A 16,925-nucleotide genomic window follows, 5' to 3' on the forward strand; every position below is an offset into this window, starting at 1 on the left:
TGTTGCTGTCCTTTTTCTCCCTCCACACAGTATTAGTTCCATAAGGGTAAAAGCTTTGCTTTCTTTGTTGCTGAAAGCCACAGTACCCAGAATAGTATTGTAAACATTTGTTGAATGAACAGTGCAAAGTATCAAAAGGGAAAATATGCCAGAATCTTCATTATGATAAAAAGCATAGATAAATATTCCTTTAATGGCTTCCATTCCTATATTTTAAGACACCATATGCCATAATAAAAACATAAGAAAATTTATTAAAATTTGAAGGTAAAAACATAATTTCAGAAGGTTTAGACCTAGGTCAAGCGTGATAGAGAATGGATGCTCTCTTGAACTTCAAAATCAGATCCAAGAGTATCACTTTCAGAATGTTCCAGTGGATTGGATTTACTTTTATTTGTCTTGGATGAAACAGTCACTATTCTACTTTCTTTCTTGACAGAAATGTAGTTTTTTGAAGACTCACTTTTAATTGACTCATGAACCAAAGACCTATTTTCCCCAATTCCTTTGCTTTTCTGGTTTATAAAGGAGTCAGAATAGGAATGCAGGTCCTTCCCAGGCTGTTTCTTGGCAAAGTGTTTTTTGGTACATTCACCTGCTTGGGTCATTTTCTCTGAGGGTGAACTGCTATTTCTAGATAATTCCTCTTCTTCTCTTTGATTTCCAGTTCCAGAAATCATATCTGCTAAAGGAGAACATGTTCTCGCCATGAATCCTTCAAAAGATTCCTGCCCCTGCTCAGAAGCTGGGTCTCCCAGGTTGTCTTTGGAAGTTCCTGAGGCCTCCTGAGTAGAAACTGGGACATGGTAGGAGTCAAGAGGCAAAGGAATTCTAGCATCACCTGTGATTTTCTGAAACTGGAAAGGAAAACACAAAATTCAGTCAGAAACAAAGCTAACCATTAAAGAGTGCAGAACTTGAGTGTAATTCTGTAATCTTGTTGTTAAGCCATCAGTTGATTGCTCAGAAGATTTGAGTCATTTTTCCCCACTAATTGTATCTATGCAAATGACTCCACACTCAAAATGTGCTATATTCAGAGTTAGGTCTAGAACGTTTTCAGATTTTGTGTTTAATGTAATTACTGTCCATTTCCCTTTCCCTCCTTCAAAAACAGCAACAAACAAACCTAAAACAACACCTATTTCCTAAGAAAATGAATTTATTTTCTATATACCACATGCATGTAAGTAGTATCCAATGTGTAACTCAACTGAGTTCTCAAACTGTCAGATCCTGAGAAAAGTCTGAGATTGGTTGATGAGAGATGGGGCTCCAGGTAAGGCAGGGGAAAAGCAGCAGGGGAGTCCTGTGGCAGACAGGTTTTCCCCTCCCATTCCCATCACCAGTGGCTACCTACAATATATTGCCTTTTAGTTATATCTGGAATACTTATTTTTTAAAATTATCTATCAGTATTTGTACCTTCATTATTGTTCCTTCATTGTAAGCTGACTGCATACAAATAGAAACCTAGATGAAATGTGAATAAAATAGACATTTACAAAATTTAAAATTTAGAGTATTTTCTCTAATCTTTCCTTCTTTACTGAAGACAATCTGCTTTAAATCATAAACTGTCAAAATAAGTTTCTTATTTACAATATAATATTATGAAATGGACCCAAACTTACTAATCTCAGACATGGAAAGGACCCTAAAGAGGCTTCTGGTCCCCCAGCTTGGGAACTGAGAAACAGTTCTCATTTTCTCTCTAATTGAATAATCCCCTTTTTACTAATCATTCTTTGATCATTAAGTTCTGCCCACTTACTTGGATATTCTGCATTTGTCCTAGGGCATTTTGCTTTGGATCTGTTTTTTCTTCTTCAAGTGCCTTCTTTTCTTCTTTAGGTGCACTACTAATAGTAGAATTCATCTGAGGACGATCTAGTAAATGAAAATCTGACTGATCTATACCAGCCATTGTGGCAAGTTGCCCAAGCCTGCATAAGAGGAACAAACGAGAAAGAAGTAAGGGTTACTGTAATCTCATCAGAATAACTCGGATTTCCCTACTCTTACAAGCACGAAATATTTGTATAAATGAATACTAAGCTTCTAAGATCTTAGAAGCTATTATCTTACTCCAGATCATAACCCCCATCTCTCTACATTTCTCAGATCTTCCCCTATTCATGCTTGGGGTACATACTGGATCTCCAATCCTTCCTGTACTCCATATTCTCTACAACTTTGTATTAATATCTTTTGACTTTATGTCCTTAGCATCACTCCTCCATTTTAAGCTCTAACTTACCAGGGGCACTTTGTGCCTCTTATCCCCATACATTTTACCACTTTTCCTACGATTTCTAAGAATGTGAATATTTCCACTATCAACCCATTCACGTACAAAATATCACTCATCAACTATCTCCAACTCTTTCTTTTAGCAAAATTATTCCTGGTTTAGAACCACCAATCGATATTTGTATCTATATCTATCCTGGAGATTAATAAGCATTACAATAGGACAAAAATATCAATTTAAACTTATTCAACAAGAAAGATGAATAAAAGGCAAGAAAATTTCTACACAGTCCTGAATATTTTCAATTATAATTGCCTTTAATTTAGTCTGCGCCAAGAGTTATACCTACCGATTACTACAGCACTACTTTTTTACGATGGGCTCTCTACCAAGGCAGAATTGCCATTTTGCATTTTTTTAACAACTAATTTTTCATGTAAAAAAACAAGTATATTATCATTACACACTAAATATAGCTTACAGAGCTCTGAAAATCACTCAGGTTCCTTAGCAAACTATGATTAAAATCATGGAAGGAAAAATGTCCTAGACAGAAATAAACTAACCCAGCATCTTTAAGGAGATCCAAGAAAGCGTGAAATTTCTGAAAAGAATTCTCAATACTGCCCAAAACACCTTCATCATCCAGGATCATGCTTGCCACGGACTGTGAATGAAGGGCTTCAGACAAAGTGAGATTTATATTTCTTAACTGGGCATTTTCATGTTCCAGCTACAAAAGAAGGTTGAAAGTGTGTGACACAATTTTCATACATTTTTTGTAATCTAAAGAAAAAATTTTAAGTAACAAAACTAAAATAAAACATTTAAAAAATATAATTAATTTGTAATTAATGTAAGTCTTCACAGTGATGACAATAAAGAGTAAACAGATCAAAACTTGGAAACATCTGGGCACTGCAGCACACACCTATAATCCCAGCAGCTTGAGAAGCTGAGGCAGGAGGATCCTGAGTACAAAGCCAGCCTCAGCAACTTAGTGAGGCCCTGTCTCAAAATAAAAAAGGACTGGAAATGTGGCTCTGTGGTTAAGTACCCCTAGGTTCAATCCCCAGTACCAAAAAACAAAAACAAAAACCAACCAAACAAACAAACAAAAAAAACAACTTGGAGACATTTGACAAAATTTTCTGCAAAACAGGAAGTTATTATTTCATTAATAATATTTCAAAAGATCATTAACTGGTTACATTTTTATACCAGATCATTCTACACTAGAAAATTAGGTGCCTAAGATTTTCTTTTAAATTAGAAAACGAGGGGTTGTGGCTCAGTGGTGGAGAGTTTGCCTTGCATGTGTGGGCACTGGGTTTGATCCCCAGCATCACATAAAAATAAACAAACAAAATGAAGGTACTGTGTCCATCTACAACTAAAAAAACCAAAATTAGTAAATTAGAAAACAAAATATAGAGACTGATTTGAGCAAAGTCTATTATAATTCTGCTAAATGTTAAGGATTAATCAAGTTGAGAGTAATTTAAGATTTGGAAGTCATGTTAACTTGTTAACTGGTAACGACCAATACTTGCAACCTCCTTGTTGGCTTCTTGAAAATATTTACTCCCCTGCATGCTGCTGCCTCTCATCATATACTTATCTAAAACCACACACAAACCCAGCACTAATTTCTCAGAAAGACCATTTCTTTGCAATGTAATTTTTGCCTCATACAATCAGGTGTTCAATATTTCTTAATTGACTAAGTGTCCTTCAATCTAATGCATTACTATCAAAAATTCCTCCCTATACTCTTTGTACAAATTATATTTATATTATTATATATGTTTATAAAAAATGTTCTAGCTTTCATGCATCTTAGTCTAATTTAGTACTCTATATAGTATAGATTTTTATCTGTCATTGCATTTGTGGCTGTTTCCACTATCTTATACTTAAATTACTCATTTTATGCTACTGCACATGCAGTATAAGCCTAATAAGTCCATTTCATGTGTCAGAAAATAAACTGCAGTCATATAAAGGCCTAGAGACAAATAAGAGACTACAACTTACTTTAAATATAATTACATGACACTAAATATAAATAAATACAAAGATTAAAATAATACAACCTACTACAGGGATGCAGGCACATCAATGTTTATAAGAGTTCAATTCACAATAGCCATGCTATGGAACCAACCTAAGTGCCCTTCAACAGATGAATGGATAAAGAATATGCGGTATATATACACAATGGAATATTAATCAGCCATAAAGAAGAATGAAATTATGGCATTTGCAGGTAAATGGATGGAACTATAGAATATCATGCTAAGTGAAATAAGTCAGTCCCAAAAAACCAAAAGCCAGAAAAAAATGTTCTCTCTGATATGTGGATGCTCATCCATAACAAGGGAGAATAAGGTGGGAAAGTATAGCAGTTCATTAAATTAGACAAAGGGGGATGAAGGGAAGGGAAGGGAGGGGAGATGGGTATAGGAAAGACAGTAGAGAACTGGACGTAACTTTCTATGCTCATATATGAATACACAACCAATGTAACTCTACATTATGTACAACCACAAGAACGGGATCAAAATTGTAATGGATTGCACCCTATGTATGTGTAATGTCAAAATATACCTACTATCATGTATATCTTAAAACAACAAATAAAAAAAATACTCATATATGTCAGCAAATACTGTCAAGAACAAATACAGGTATGACATCAAAATAAAAAAGCTTATCCATAAAAAAAATAATGGAACCAATTTGCAATCACTATTATTTTCTTACTTTAAACTATATTTAAAAGTTTACATGTTATGTATGTATATATGGCTTAGAATTAAATCAAACTCAAACTAAAAAACAAAAAACTTTCAGAATTTAAAACTTATTTACCTCACTGACTCGTTTATCAGCTTTAAGCCTTATTACTCTTTCCTCTTTTAACTGCTTTAGGCACTCCTCCAGTTTTCCCTAGAATGAAAAGAGTAAATATTATAATTCATTCATACTATGATCTCTTATCCCAAAGCTCTTCCAGTTACAGATTCCACCAAGTATTTAGGGGCAGAGCTGGAATTACAGAATACTACTTGTGATATCATACCACACTAATGAAATTAATTAGCAAAACAAACCAAATTAGCATGGTACAATTTATTTAAATCCCACTGTTTCCAAGACATTTGTGGCAGTTCACCCTAACTAAGGTGTATACATGATCTAGTTAGTGATCATGTACTTTTCATAAATGAAAAGTAAAGGCCATGAAAGGAAAATTCTGTTCTTATTTGTGAGTCCCTCATAATAGGAAACTTTTTTTTTTTTTTGGTACTGGGAAATCTGGACCACTGAGCCACATCCCCAGCCCTATTTTGTATTTTATTTAGAGACAGGGTCTCACTGAGTTACTAAGCGCCTCACCATTGCTGAAGGTGGCTTTGAACTCTCGATCCTCTTGTCTCAACCTCCCGAGTCTGTCAGGAAACTATTAACATGCTTTGTAATTGCAAACTACAATGCATTTTTAAAAAGTAAACACTTTCAAAGCACTTTATCATATGTCAAGCATTGTTCCAGATACATGAAGAGTTTTCTTGGTATTATCTAATTGAATTATCAAAACCTTACAAGTAAAGTACAATTATTGTGTTATTTTATTCATAAGAAAACGAAGGAAAGGAAAAGTAGTTTAACACACTCAAGATCACGTCATTAGTTAAGTAGTAGAGCCAGGTTTGAATTAAGGAATTTGGGTGCCAGTCTTGGTCACAAATATGGTAATCTTCTCCTTCATCAAGGTCAAAAAAATAAAATGCAAATGGGTTAACTCCTTTATCATCTTCAGGAACTAAGACTCCTTGAAAGTAGGGGTCACTACTTATGGTAGGCAGAACCTTAAAATGACCCCCGAAGAATCCTTTTGCTGGGGTACCCTCTTGCACCTCCCACTATTAATCAAACACTTATCTAGGTGTTGCTTTGAAGGGAAGCAATTAAGATCCCCAAAGCAATTGATCTTAAGATAAGAAGATTACCCTGGGTGGATGTGACCTAATCAAGCAACCAATTAAAAGGGACCAAGCTCTTCCTGATAAAAGATATCAAGTAAAAAAGGAATTAGACACAAAGGAAATTCTCCATTGCTGGTTTCTTTTGAAGTATGATGATGTAGCAAAGAATGCAAGGAGGGGATGGCTAACAGTTGAGACAGTCCCCAAACTGACAGGCGGCAAGGAAATGGGATCTCAGTCCTAACTACAGAAAGGGAACTGCTTTTTTTCGTCGCTGTTCTTTAGGATTTTTTGTTTGTTTTTGGTACTGGGGATTGAACCTGGGGGCCCTTTACCACTGAGCTACATGCCCTGTCCATCTATTTTTATTTATTCTGAGACAGGATCTAAGATGCTGAGGGCCTTGCCAAGTTGCTAAGGTCCCAAGTTGCTGAGACTATAGGCAAGTGAATTATGTATACATGAATAGAAGAAGGTTCTTTACAGAGCATTCATATGATAACACAGCCTGACTGACACCTGGGCCTCAGCTTTATGCTCTGAGCAGAGATGCTTATCATGTCCTACCCCAGACTTCTGACTGATAGAATTGTGAGCTAATAAGTGAGTACTGTTAAAAGCCACCAAGTTTATAGCGATAGAAAATTAATATACAACTCAACCCCCAGGTTCATAAACAAAATAAATGACTACTGCTGTTTTAAGCCACTAGTTTGGAGTGGTTGTGCAACACTAAATGAACAGAACATGTATGTTTACTAAAACAACAGGATACATTTTTATTTTAAAGGCTTTGAATATTCACTTAAACATAGTTTCAACTTTAGGTTTAACCCTGCTTTATGTGTTGAGTGGAGATGCTCTACTACAAGTTGACATTAGGAGAGGAAACTGATTTAGCATTTTCTGGAGTAATCTCTAGATTATACCAACAATTTTCTCTGATTTCCCACAGGAAATAATCACAAATGTGGGCAAGGTGAACTATCAACATAATGTCAGAGAACTAAAACAAAACCCTAGAAGCAAAAGTTTCCAAACTGTAATTAATAAAACAAAAATAGCACATCCATATGAAGGAACATTCTATGAAGCCACTAAAAAAACAATGATATAAAGATCTCAATCAGAGTTACTAAATGGGCTTTAGAAGTACCTTTAAAAATTTTCTGCATTTTTTCTTTGAGAGATGGTTTATAAGGTTAAACATATTCTCTGAAGAGTATTCAATGACAAAATATTTTGATACTTCCTTTTTTTTTAAAAAAAGTGTAGATTATAAAATATTCATATGTGCTGGGCATAGTGGTGCATGTCTTGATTTTTTATGATCTACCCTCTTTTTAAAAAAAATATTTTGTTATGTAATCCCAGATTACAAATTCAAGGCCAGCCAGAACAATTTAGCATGATCCTGTCTCAAAATTTAAAAAATTGGGGGCTGGGGCTCAGTGGTATACAGTGCCTGCCTAGTACGTGTGAGGTGCTGGGTTCAATCCTCGGCATCACGTAAAAATAAATGGAGGTGTTGTGTCCATCTACAATTGCAAAAACATATTTTTTTAAAATTTTAATTAAAAAGGACTTGGAGATGTGGCTCAGTGGTAAAGCACCCTTGGATTCAATCCCCAGTACCAAAATAAAAAAATAAAATAAAATTCATAAAACCATGCATAAATGGTTTTCCTTTAAATTTTTCATTATACTCAAATTTTTCCTTAATAAGTATATACGTTTATACTCAGAACATGTTTGAAAATAAGTAAATGCTCTAAAAACTTCAAATTGTTTGTTTGTTTCTTTTCTTTTCTTTTTTGGTATTGGGAATTGAACTCAGGGGTTTTCTATCACTGAACTACATCCCCAGCCCTTTATTTTTTGAGACAGGGTCTTGCTAAGTTACTAAGGTTTGTCTGAAACTTGCTATTATCCAGTCTCAGTCTCCCAAGTAGCTGGGATTATAGGTGTGTATCACTGAGCCCAGTAGTAACTTCTGATTCTTTAATGTTAAAGCCAACCAAATATTTATGGCAAAAGGGAAAAAGAAATTTCAGAATGCCTCTTCTTACTATTCATATAATGGTTTTAATACTAAAAACTGACACTGAAATTTAAGCAATGATGCAAACAAACAACAACAAAAATCTCTCATCACTGGAAAGAGATTAAACTTTTCCATTCTTGACTGGTTCTATATAGAACACCAAAGTACAATTACATGAAATAGTTTCTCCCTCTAGTGGAATTAAAACATAATGTCCCATTTTCATGAAAAAGTAATACCCCTTTGTCCTAACCACTCCTTTAGGAGTAATTCATGCTCCTTGAAGAAAATAGGGACTGTGGAACAAAAAATTACAAAGTAAAATCACTCAACAAAATATTCTACTAACTTGTATTCGTACTATCAAATCCAAGTGGATTCTTCTTCCCTGTCATACACCAATGGTAGTTTAAAAATCTGCCCCAGTATAGTCTGCTTTATGTTTGTGTCAACAGACCTTTCTCCTCCTCTGGAGTTTGATGTCCTTCTTCCTTCTCAATCTTCCCTCCTCCCTTCTAACTGTGCTTAATACATGGTAATGTGCTTCAAGTTTCATTAAAGCGCTCAATCACACAATCACTGAAAGTTACAAATCTAGACTGGTTGTTCCATACTGAATTCATCTTCCTTTTGGGTTTATTCCCCAATTTTGCTGGATTACATACATTTTTAAATAAGGAAAGCTGTAGCATAGGAGATAAATTTTCAAATTTGTTAATGTACAAAATATCCTATTCAGCCACCACTTAAGACTGACAGCTTGGTTACATACAAAACCCTAGGTACAAAATTATTTGCCTTTAAAACTTTGAAGTATCTTTCCAATGCCTTCTGGAATCTATAATAGATGATAAGAAGCATGAAAAAGGTTAATTTTTATTCTTTTTTAGAAATTTAACTTTTTTTTTCTTTTTGAAATGTCTTTCCTCACTGTTTTAAAATTTCACAATGAAGAGTGTCTAATTATACGTTATTATTGCTGTATGTATATAGGTGACTGTATGACCAATGTGATTCTGCAACCTGTACAATCAGAAAAATGAGAAATTATACCCCATTTGATTCAAATGTATGAATTGTCAAGATCATTGTACTGTCATGTATAGCTTAAAAAAAAAAAAAGAGTGTCCAATTATATAAGTCTATCTTCATTCATCCTGTTCAACACAGGGTAGTCCTTTGCAAAACACCTGGGACCTTGATTTACTGTTAAGAGACATTTTCTTGCTTTTGGAGGGATAATTTCCTTCTCTCCTGACCAGAGATTTCAGCCCTTAATCTAAAATATGAAATGCTTCAAAGTGTGAAAGCTTTTAAGCACCAACATAGTGCCACAAGTAGAAAATTCTACATCTGACTTCATGTGAGATTGCAGTCAAAACACAGGCTGGGGTTGTGGCTCGGTGGCATAGCACTTGCCTAGCATGTGTGAGGCACTGGGTTCAATTCTCAGCATTGCATATAAATAAATAAAATAAAAGTCCATTGACAACTTAAAAAAAACCCACAGGCATATCAAAAATACTGTATAAACTTATCTTCAGGATTTGTGTATAAGATGAATATAAAATGTAAGTAACTTTTGTGTTTTGAGACTTAGGTCTCAGTTCCAAGACATTTTATTATATTTGCATATATATGCAAACATTCCAAAACAATATGAGACCTGAAAACACTTCTGGTCCCAAACATTTCAGACAAGGTATAGGTAACATGTAGTAACATGTTAGACCTCACAGACACAGCCTCAAGACCATATCATTTGTCATATTTTCCATTTCTTTGTTTTCCATATAATGAGAAATAAGTTTCCTTAACACCTATTGAATTTATTTCAACAAATGTACACATATTTGGGGCACTCTACCACTAAGCTATATTTCTAGTCCTTTTTATTTTGAGACAGGGTCTCACTAAGTTGTGGGGCCTGGCCTTGAACTTGTAATCCTTCTGCTTCAGTCTCCTGAGCTATTGGGATTACAGGTATGTGCCACCACACATGACTCAACAATAATATTTTAACCTCCAGAGACCTTTCTTGCTTTCTGAAAGTTCCTTTTTAAACTATACCCTATTATTATTTTATAGATGCCTTTTTCCTAAAATATTTTTGTTCTCAATTATTTCTGGCCCTACCAGGATGCATTTTTCATCTTGTTTTTCCCCTGTCATGTAAGTTTTATTGAACCAGCTGGTGAACCACAGTTATTTTGTATTTAAGAATAAAAGAGTAGAAGCTCATTGGAAACTGATGACTGGCTTCTTTTATGCTTAAAGAAGTGGGCCACCAGTTAGATTACGATATCCCCAACTGTCCTTTTCTAGGACGTGAAATTCACACTAGTTATACTTATCATTTACCTTTTTTCCAAAGTCAGATTATCTCACTTTAAGAGACTGAAGGTAGGGCTGGGAGTCAACTCTTCTATACATAAACTGTAAGGAGCGACCCCTACTTTAGTCACATTTCTAATCCCACCCCCTCTGGCAGGCACAGCTGAGCATGGAGCAGTTTCTGCAGGGAGGATTAGGTTCCCTTTGAGCATAGGCTGCCCCTGTGCATATTCCAGGTGATGATTTTCTTTTATTCTTCTGTTCAGTTAGATTTTCTTCCACTTGTCTTCTATTTTTCAAAATTGTATTAGAATTTCTTCTACAATGGCTTTTTTTTTTTTGAAACAGGGTCTCCATAAATTGCTGAAGCTGGCTTTGAACTTGCAATACCCCTGCTTCAGATTCCTGAGTTGCTGGGATTATAAGCATGCACCACCACATCTGGCCTAGAATCTCTTCTGGACTGTTGATTGCTATGGGTTTACATAGTTAGAATTTTTTGATGCCATCATTTTAGAGGGTTCTCAAAATGAAGAAGAGCTTAGAGGACATTAGAAATTCTCTATCTACATTTTTGAACCTTGATCTTTCCCAATGGCTCTAACCACTTTTAGAAATGTAATCTTGTAGTGCCCTGGTGAAGGGAATAGATGTAACACATCTAAAACAACAATGGATTAGGATTAGATGATCAAAGATTTTGTCTCTACTTGGCAAATTAGTAATTAAAAAAATGAAAGTCTAGTGCTTTTTATTTATTTTTTTTCTTTCAGTGATAGGGATTGAACCCAGAGCCACATGCATCATAGGAAAGTACTCTACCACTGAGCTATGCCTCAACTGGCTTTCTATTTTTTTTTCACGGATCAGTAATCTCCATAGTCACATAAAAATAGGAAACTGCCCTTCAACTACGGGAGAACATGGCAACATGGTGCCATTTGTGAACCAAAATGCAGGCCCCCGCCCAGATACCAAAGTTGCCAGCACCTTGATCCTGTATTCTCTAGCCTCCAGAATTGTGAAAATTAAAGTTCTATTGTTTATAAGTCAATAGATAAATATAGGAAAGGATAACTTTCTATATTTTAAAGTTTCATTCTAAAATAAAATCATAATTTTATGTGGGGGGCTAGGTGTGTAGCTTTGTGGCCTGGTTATGTGCAACACCCTGGGTTCCATCCTCCGTACCAAAAAAATAAATAAACAAAACAAACAAAATAAGAACTTTGTAGTACACACACACAAAGAACAGGAACTCTCCAAATGGTGTTTCCCTTACTATAAGTTATAAGCTCTACTTTAAAATTGAAAATAAATAAATACAATCTTTTTTAAGGTACAAAAATATTATAAATTTTTATTTTCTGGTCACATAAACAGAAGAATAGAATGAGATTAGATGTGAGGCAATATAAAGTAACATAAAATTTATTTATGAAAGGAGAATACCAAAACTTTTCTTCCCTTTTAGTTTTATTAAGCACAAAGTTAAAATTTTATCTTACAAGAAAATTCAGCTAAACCATCAATTTTTAATTAGGTTTTTTTCTTTAATTTTTTAGTTGTTAAGAGACCTTTATTTATATGCAGTGCTGAGAATCAAACCCAGTGCCTCACACATGCCAGGCAAGTGCACTATCGCTGAGCCCCAGCCCCAGCCCCAGCCCATCAATTTCTTGGTATGTAAAATAAGAACAATGAATTGGGTGACTACATCATACAATATTTAGTTTCCTTGAGTTTATTTTATGATCTCCTTAAATATAATATTCTATGATTATAAAAAAAGAAAAATATATTATTGGTGATATGTTTTGATTTTTATTTTGTAGTAGTCACATGTCCTTCTCTCCCCTTGCTCTAAAAAAAGAAACCTTTCCAAGGGATATGAATTAGAAAAGGGGTAAACAGATCCCACGCAAGGTATCCAGGGTTGTTTCACAATCAAGCTTTCTGCCAAGTAAGTACCACACAGTTTCAAATAATCTTCCCTATATATTTAAAGTAATAGTTTTGTACCTGTAATGCTTCTTGTTTTAAACAAGTTTTCTCAGGCATTTCATGAACACTTTCTGAAGAATCATCAACCTCTTCAATTTCTGAGGATGAAGGACTCTCTACTGTCACAGTCACAGGAAAATCTGATTGCTTAAATAAAGAGGACAAGATTGTATAAACAATAATATCAATCAAATACCAAATGTAAAAGGCATCTAATCAAAGTGATCTTTCTGAAATATTTAAGTCCCCCAGAAGCTCACGTGTAACACAATGTAAGAAGTTTCGGAGGAGAATAAATTTTTCCTCCTCTATAATTGTTCTGGTTGGGTCCCTTTAGTCACAGCAGTGAAAAACTTGATTAAAACACTGTTACTGTATTACATGGTTATAATTAATATTTGAAATTTCCCATTTTAGTTTAGTAAATTTCTTGTACATGAATCAAGTGAGAAGCCAGGACAAACATTTTTTCTCAGGTCAATTTTATACTGCGGATGAGAAATTTACTCTGCACGATCAGACACAAAGAGTCTATATAAAGTACAATTTTTTGGAGGAAAATTCCTAAGTAGGGAGACTGATAAAGAATTATAAGAATGATTAGTTAATAAGCTAAACTGTAATTAACAAACATTAAAATGACCTTTTAATAAATCACACACACACATATACAATTAAAACTGGCCCATCAAACTACCTTTGCATCCTTAATACAATGCTATACTCCTGTCAAGTTTCATTAACACTAGAATGTTGCTTAATATGTTTCCTATCGTTTAAAAACTGACCTGGTCCAACTCTATAAAACAGTCTACAGATCAAAAAAAGTATTGATATACATCTGAAAAACAAGTCACTAGATGTAATTTCTACCATAAGCAGCAAACCATGCAGTATACGAAAATCCTCAATGGCAGAATGAGATGTACACCCATCTATTAAGTAGGCAGGGGGCAGTACTGACACCCCAGGTGCTCCTGTCTCAATCTCATTAGTGTTGTTTTTATTTTAATTTTTATTTGTTTTAATTAGATACACATGGCAGTACAATGATCTTATCATACATTTGAATCGGATAGGGTATAATTTCTCATTTTTCTGAGTGTACAGGTTGCAGAGAAAACTTATGATCTCTTGGGACAACTGGGAGAAGAACCCAATACTCTGATAGAATCAGTTTGCTCCAAGACTGAGAGGCAATAGGACAGGGAATATGTGTGGCCCTGGTGAGGGAGAAAGAAATGGTATGAGAAATCAGAGGCTCTGGCATTTGTTGCTTTGTTCTGGGCGTAGGATCTAAAATTTATGTAGAAATGCATATATCTCCCCAAAACAACATTTCTTGAAAACCGAAGGACATTTTTGAGTATGATAGCTTCATGTGTCAAGTCAGTAATGGTGGTTGAAATCATTTCAACAGCAGTTTATGAACTGAAAAAATGGCTTCTTTGGCTACAGATGAAACCACAAGGTGCATGGTGTATGCCATATACATACAACCATACTGTGGTGTTAAGAGAGCAACCTGAAAAATTTTAAGCGGATTAACTTCAGGGAGGGAAGTATTTCTTATAAGGTTCTACTCAAGTTTTTAAAAAGCAGAGAATGACCCTCCATCTTTCTTAATCCAAACCCCTACATATTGCAAATATGATAAGCACATACCTGCAGCTGATCAGATATATCACGGGTTTTGATTGATGGAAAACCCCTAAGAGAAAATTAACAAATTGTTATATTTTGATGTAAATGCACCATCAGTTAATACCAAGTATTCACACTTACTAGTATTATTATTCATATAGAACTATGTATAGAAATAATCTCAAAATAAGCACCTAGAAAGCTTTACGAGGGAGAAAACTGAACAAACTGCAGCATAATGATTTTTTGATAACTCTCTGGGAAATGCATTTCAATTCTATGCTCAGGATGATTGAGATTTTCAGACTAACTTCTCTGATAATAATTACTCTCTGATTTACAGCTCCTTCTGATCAGAGTGGACTAGAGATTACTAAGCATCCCAAGAAAAAGACATGAAAACACAAACTTATAAAATTAAGATGTAAAATCTGGTGTTTCAGCACTAGTTTATGCAATAATAATTCACATTACCAATTATAAATAAACATAGTAGTCAGTTGCCTATTATATACATCAATTTATTTAAATGTGAGCAACTGAACAGATATTTTACATAGTACCTATTTCTAGACCTATTTAGAATCAATTCTTTATTGTCTTAAGCAACTACTAATCCTTAATTTCTTAAATATTCAAATCAGTAATTAGAAAATAAAGTATAGTAGTTTTATTTTATTTTTAGGTAGCCACAATATCTTTATTTTTCATTTATGTGGTTCAGAGGATTGAACCCAGTGCCTCATGCATGCTAGGTGAGCACTCTACCACTGAGCCACAACCCCAGCCATGTATAGTAGTTTAATGCCCTTATCAAGCCTAAAATTATAGTATAATTTTTGAAAACTTCTTTGACAAAAATTATTACAAATAGCTATGTCCTGGGTAAGTAATTAGCTAAAACTTATTAAATCTTCTTTGATTTACTAAAATGAGAGTTAGGCCAGATGACTTAGTAAGTCTAATCCATACTTCTTATCCACTTGGCATTAAACTATTCCCCATGCCTATAATGCCCTTTTCCCTATTCTTACATATCCAAATTTCTGCTTCTGTCCTGTAGGACTCAGCTACACTACACATGGGTTTTCTGAAACCTTTTCTTACCTGCACAAATAAAGATAATTTCAGTCTCCTATGAACTCCCATGGGGTTACAAACTGTTGTGACACTTAAGATGTACATGAAATTCCTAGTTATATTAATTTTTTTGTTTTGCTTCCCTAAAGGATCCATTAAGCAGAAACCATATGTTAGTTATCTTCTTCTCCTTATAAAAACAACCAGATAGCTTCCATATAATAGAAGCCCCCCCAAAAGAATTGTGAATGACTAAAAGATGGGGAAAAAAAATCCCACCTGCTCCTTTTTGCACGTTCTGCAGTACGCCATGGCAAGAAACCAGATACACCAGGTGGTGGAGGTTCAGAAGCACATTCTTTACAAAGGGTGTGTTTTCTTCCACTGTTTACAGGTTTCTTTGTCGCCAATCCTGTATTAAGGACAATGTTAAAAAGAAAGACTCCAGATGCAATAAAAGGCTATCATCAGTTATTATGTGCACATTCTTAAAAGGATTCAAATGAGCAATTAACAATGATACTAAACCAATAAAACACAATCAGTCTGTAAATTTGTTTTTTGTTTTTTAGCTGCGCTGGGAACAAAACCAGAGTCTCATGTGTGACAGGCAAGCACTACACCACTGTGCCATATTCCCAGCACCCAATTTGTAAAACTCTTATTAAATAGGGCAGCAGTGTTTTGAAAATTTAAGTTCTCCAGGGTAACAGGTTATAATTTTGACTAAAAGTATATGGGTCATGCAAAACATGCCAAAGTAAATACAAATATATTCCAAACAATGAACAATTGTGCATCATGCAAAAACATTCCATTTACTGAATCTCAGAACATCTTGAGTATTTCTGAATCTCAAGGTCAGATCAAAATAGGTATACCCACAACTCCTGCCCAACAGAACCTTCTGAATTAAAACAAAATTTCACCTGCAGATTAATTTTACTACATAAAAATTATCAAAGTTAAAAGACTGAAGGTTACTGGGTAGTAGCTGACTAAATGTTATCCTCATAGTAACTAAGAAATGACCTTGAGTGCTCATTTGATTTTTTAGAAACTACAAAAGAAATCAATAAAACATTGGATAAAAGAGTGAACCTACATTTCAACAATGAAGAGTTAATATCTTTATATAAAACACTTGGCAGAAAAAACTAGATCTATACCTTTGTTTATTTTTTTAATGTGGTGCCAAGGATCAAACACAGTGCCTCACACATGCTAGGCAAGCACACCCTACCACTGAGCCACAACCCCAGCCCCAAAAGCTATATCTATATATTGACACTTTATTAGAAAACAGATATTAAAAATTCAAATTTAAGTATTTGTTTCTAATATTAGTGAGAACAAATAATATTCATTTATTAAAATGATTATATTTATCTTTCCAGTCTGTTTTACTAAACAAGGGCACTTTAGCCATTATTAGGATGGCATCTAAAATAAAATGTTTGTGGTAATATAGGAAAAACACTTCATATATTGTAACTTATTGATAATCACCACATGGTGCTATGGGATTTCTCTGGATACATTTACATGCCTCTTCAAATACACAGGAGCT

General features: G+C 34.4%; 1 protein-coding gene across 2 annotated transcripts in view; it reads right to left on the minus strand.

Annotated features, from left to right (window-relative positions):
- Positions 1-234: 234 nt before the first annotated feature.
- The window catches only part of Cep78 (centrosomal protein 78), a 31,734-nt gene continuing 15,043 nt past the window's right edge, over positions 235-16,925 (minus strand). For both annotated transcript variants that reach the window (XM_071600546.1, XM_027951353.3), the window contains 7 exons: positions 15,635-15,767; positions 14,297-14,342; positions 12,650-12,778; positions 5,132-5,209; positions 2,824-2,990; positions 1,778-1,949; positions 235-860 (listed from right to left, as the gene is read on the minus strand). In XM_071600546.1, the coding sequence (XP_071456647.1) occupies positions 297-860; positions 1,778-1,949; positions 2,824-2,990; positions 5,132-5,209; positions 12,650-12,778; positions 14,297-14,342; positions 15,635-15,767 (1,289 nt within the window). In that variant the 3' untranslated portion in view covers positions 235-296. The remainder of the gene's footprint in view (positions 861-1,777; positions 1,950-2,823; positions 2,991-5,131; positions 5,210-12,649; positions 12,779-14,296; positions 14,343-15,634; positions 15,768-16,925) is intronic.

Source organism: Marmota flaviventris, chromosome 13 (assembly GCF_047511675.1).
Source record: "Marmota flaviventris isolate mMarFla1 chromosome 13, mMarFla1.hap1, whole genome shotgun sequence".
Taxonomy (NCBI): Eukaryota; Metazoa; Chordata; class Mammalia; order Rodentia; family Sciuridae; genus Marmota; species Marmota flaviventris.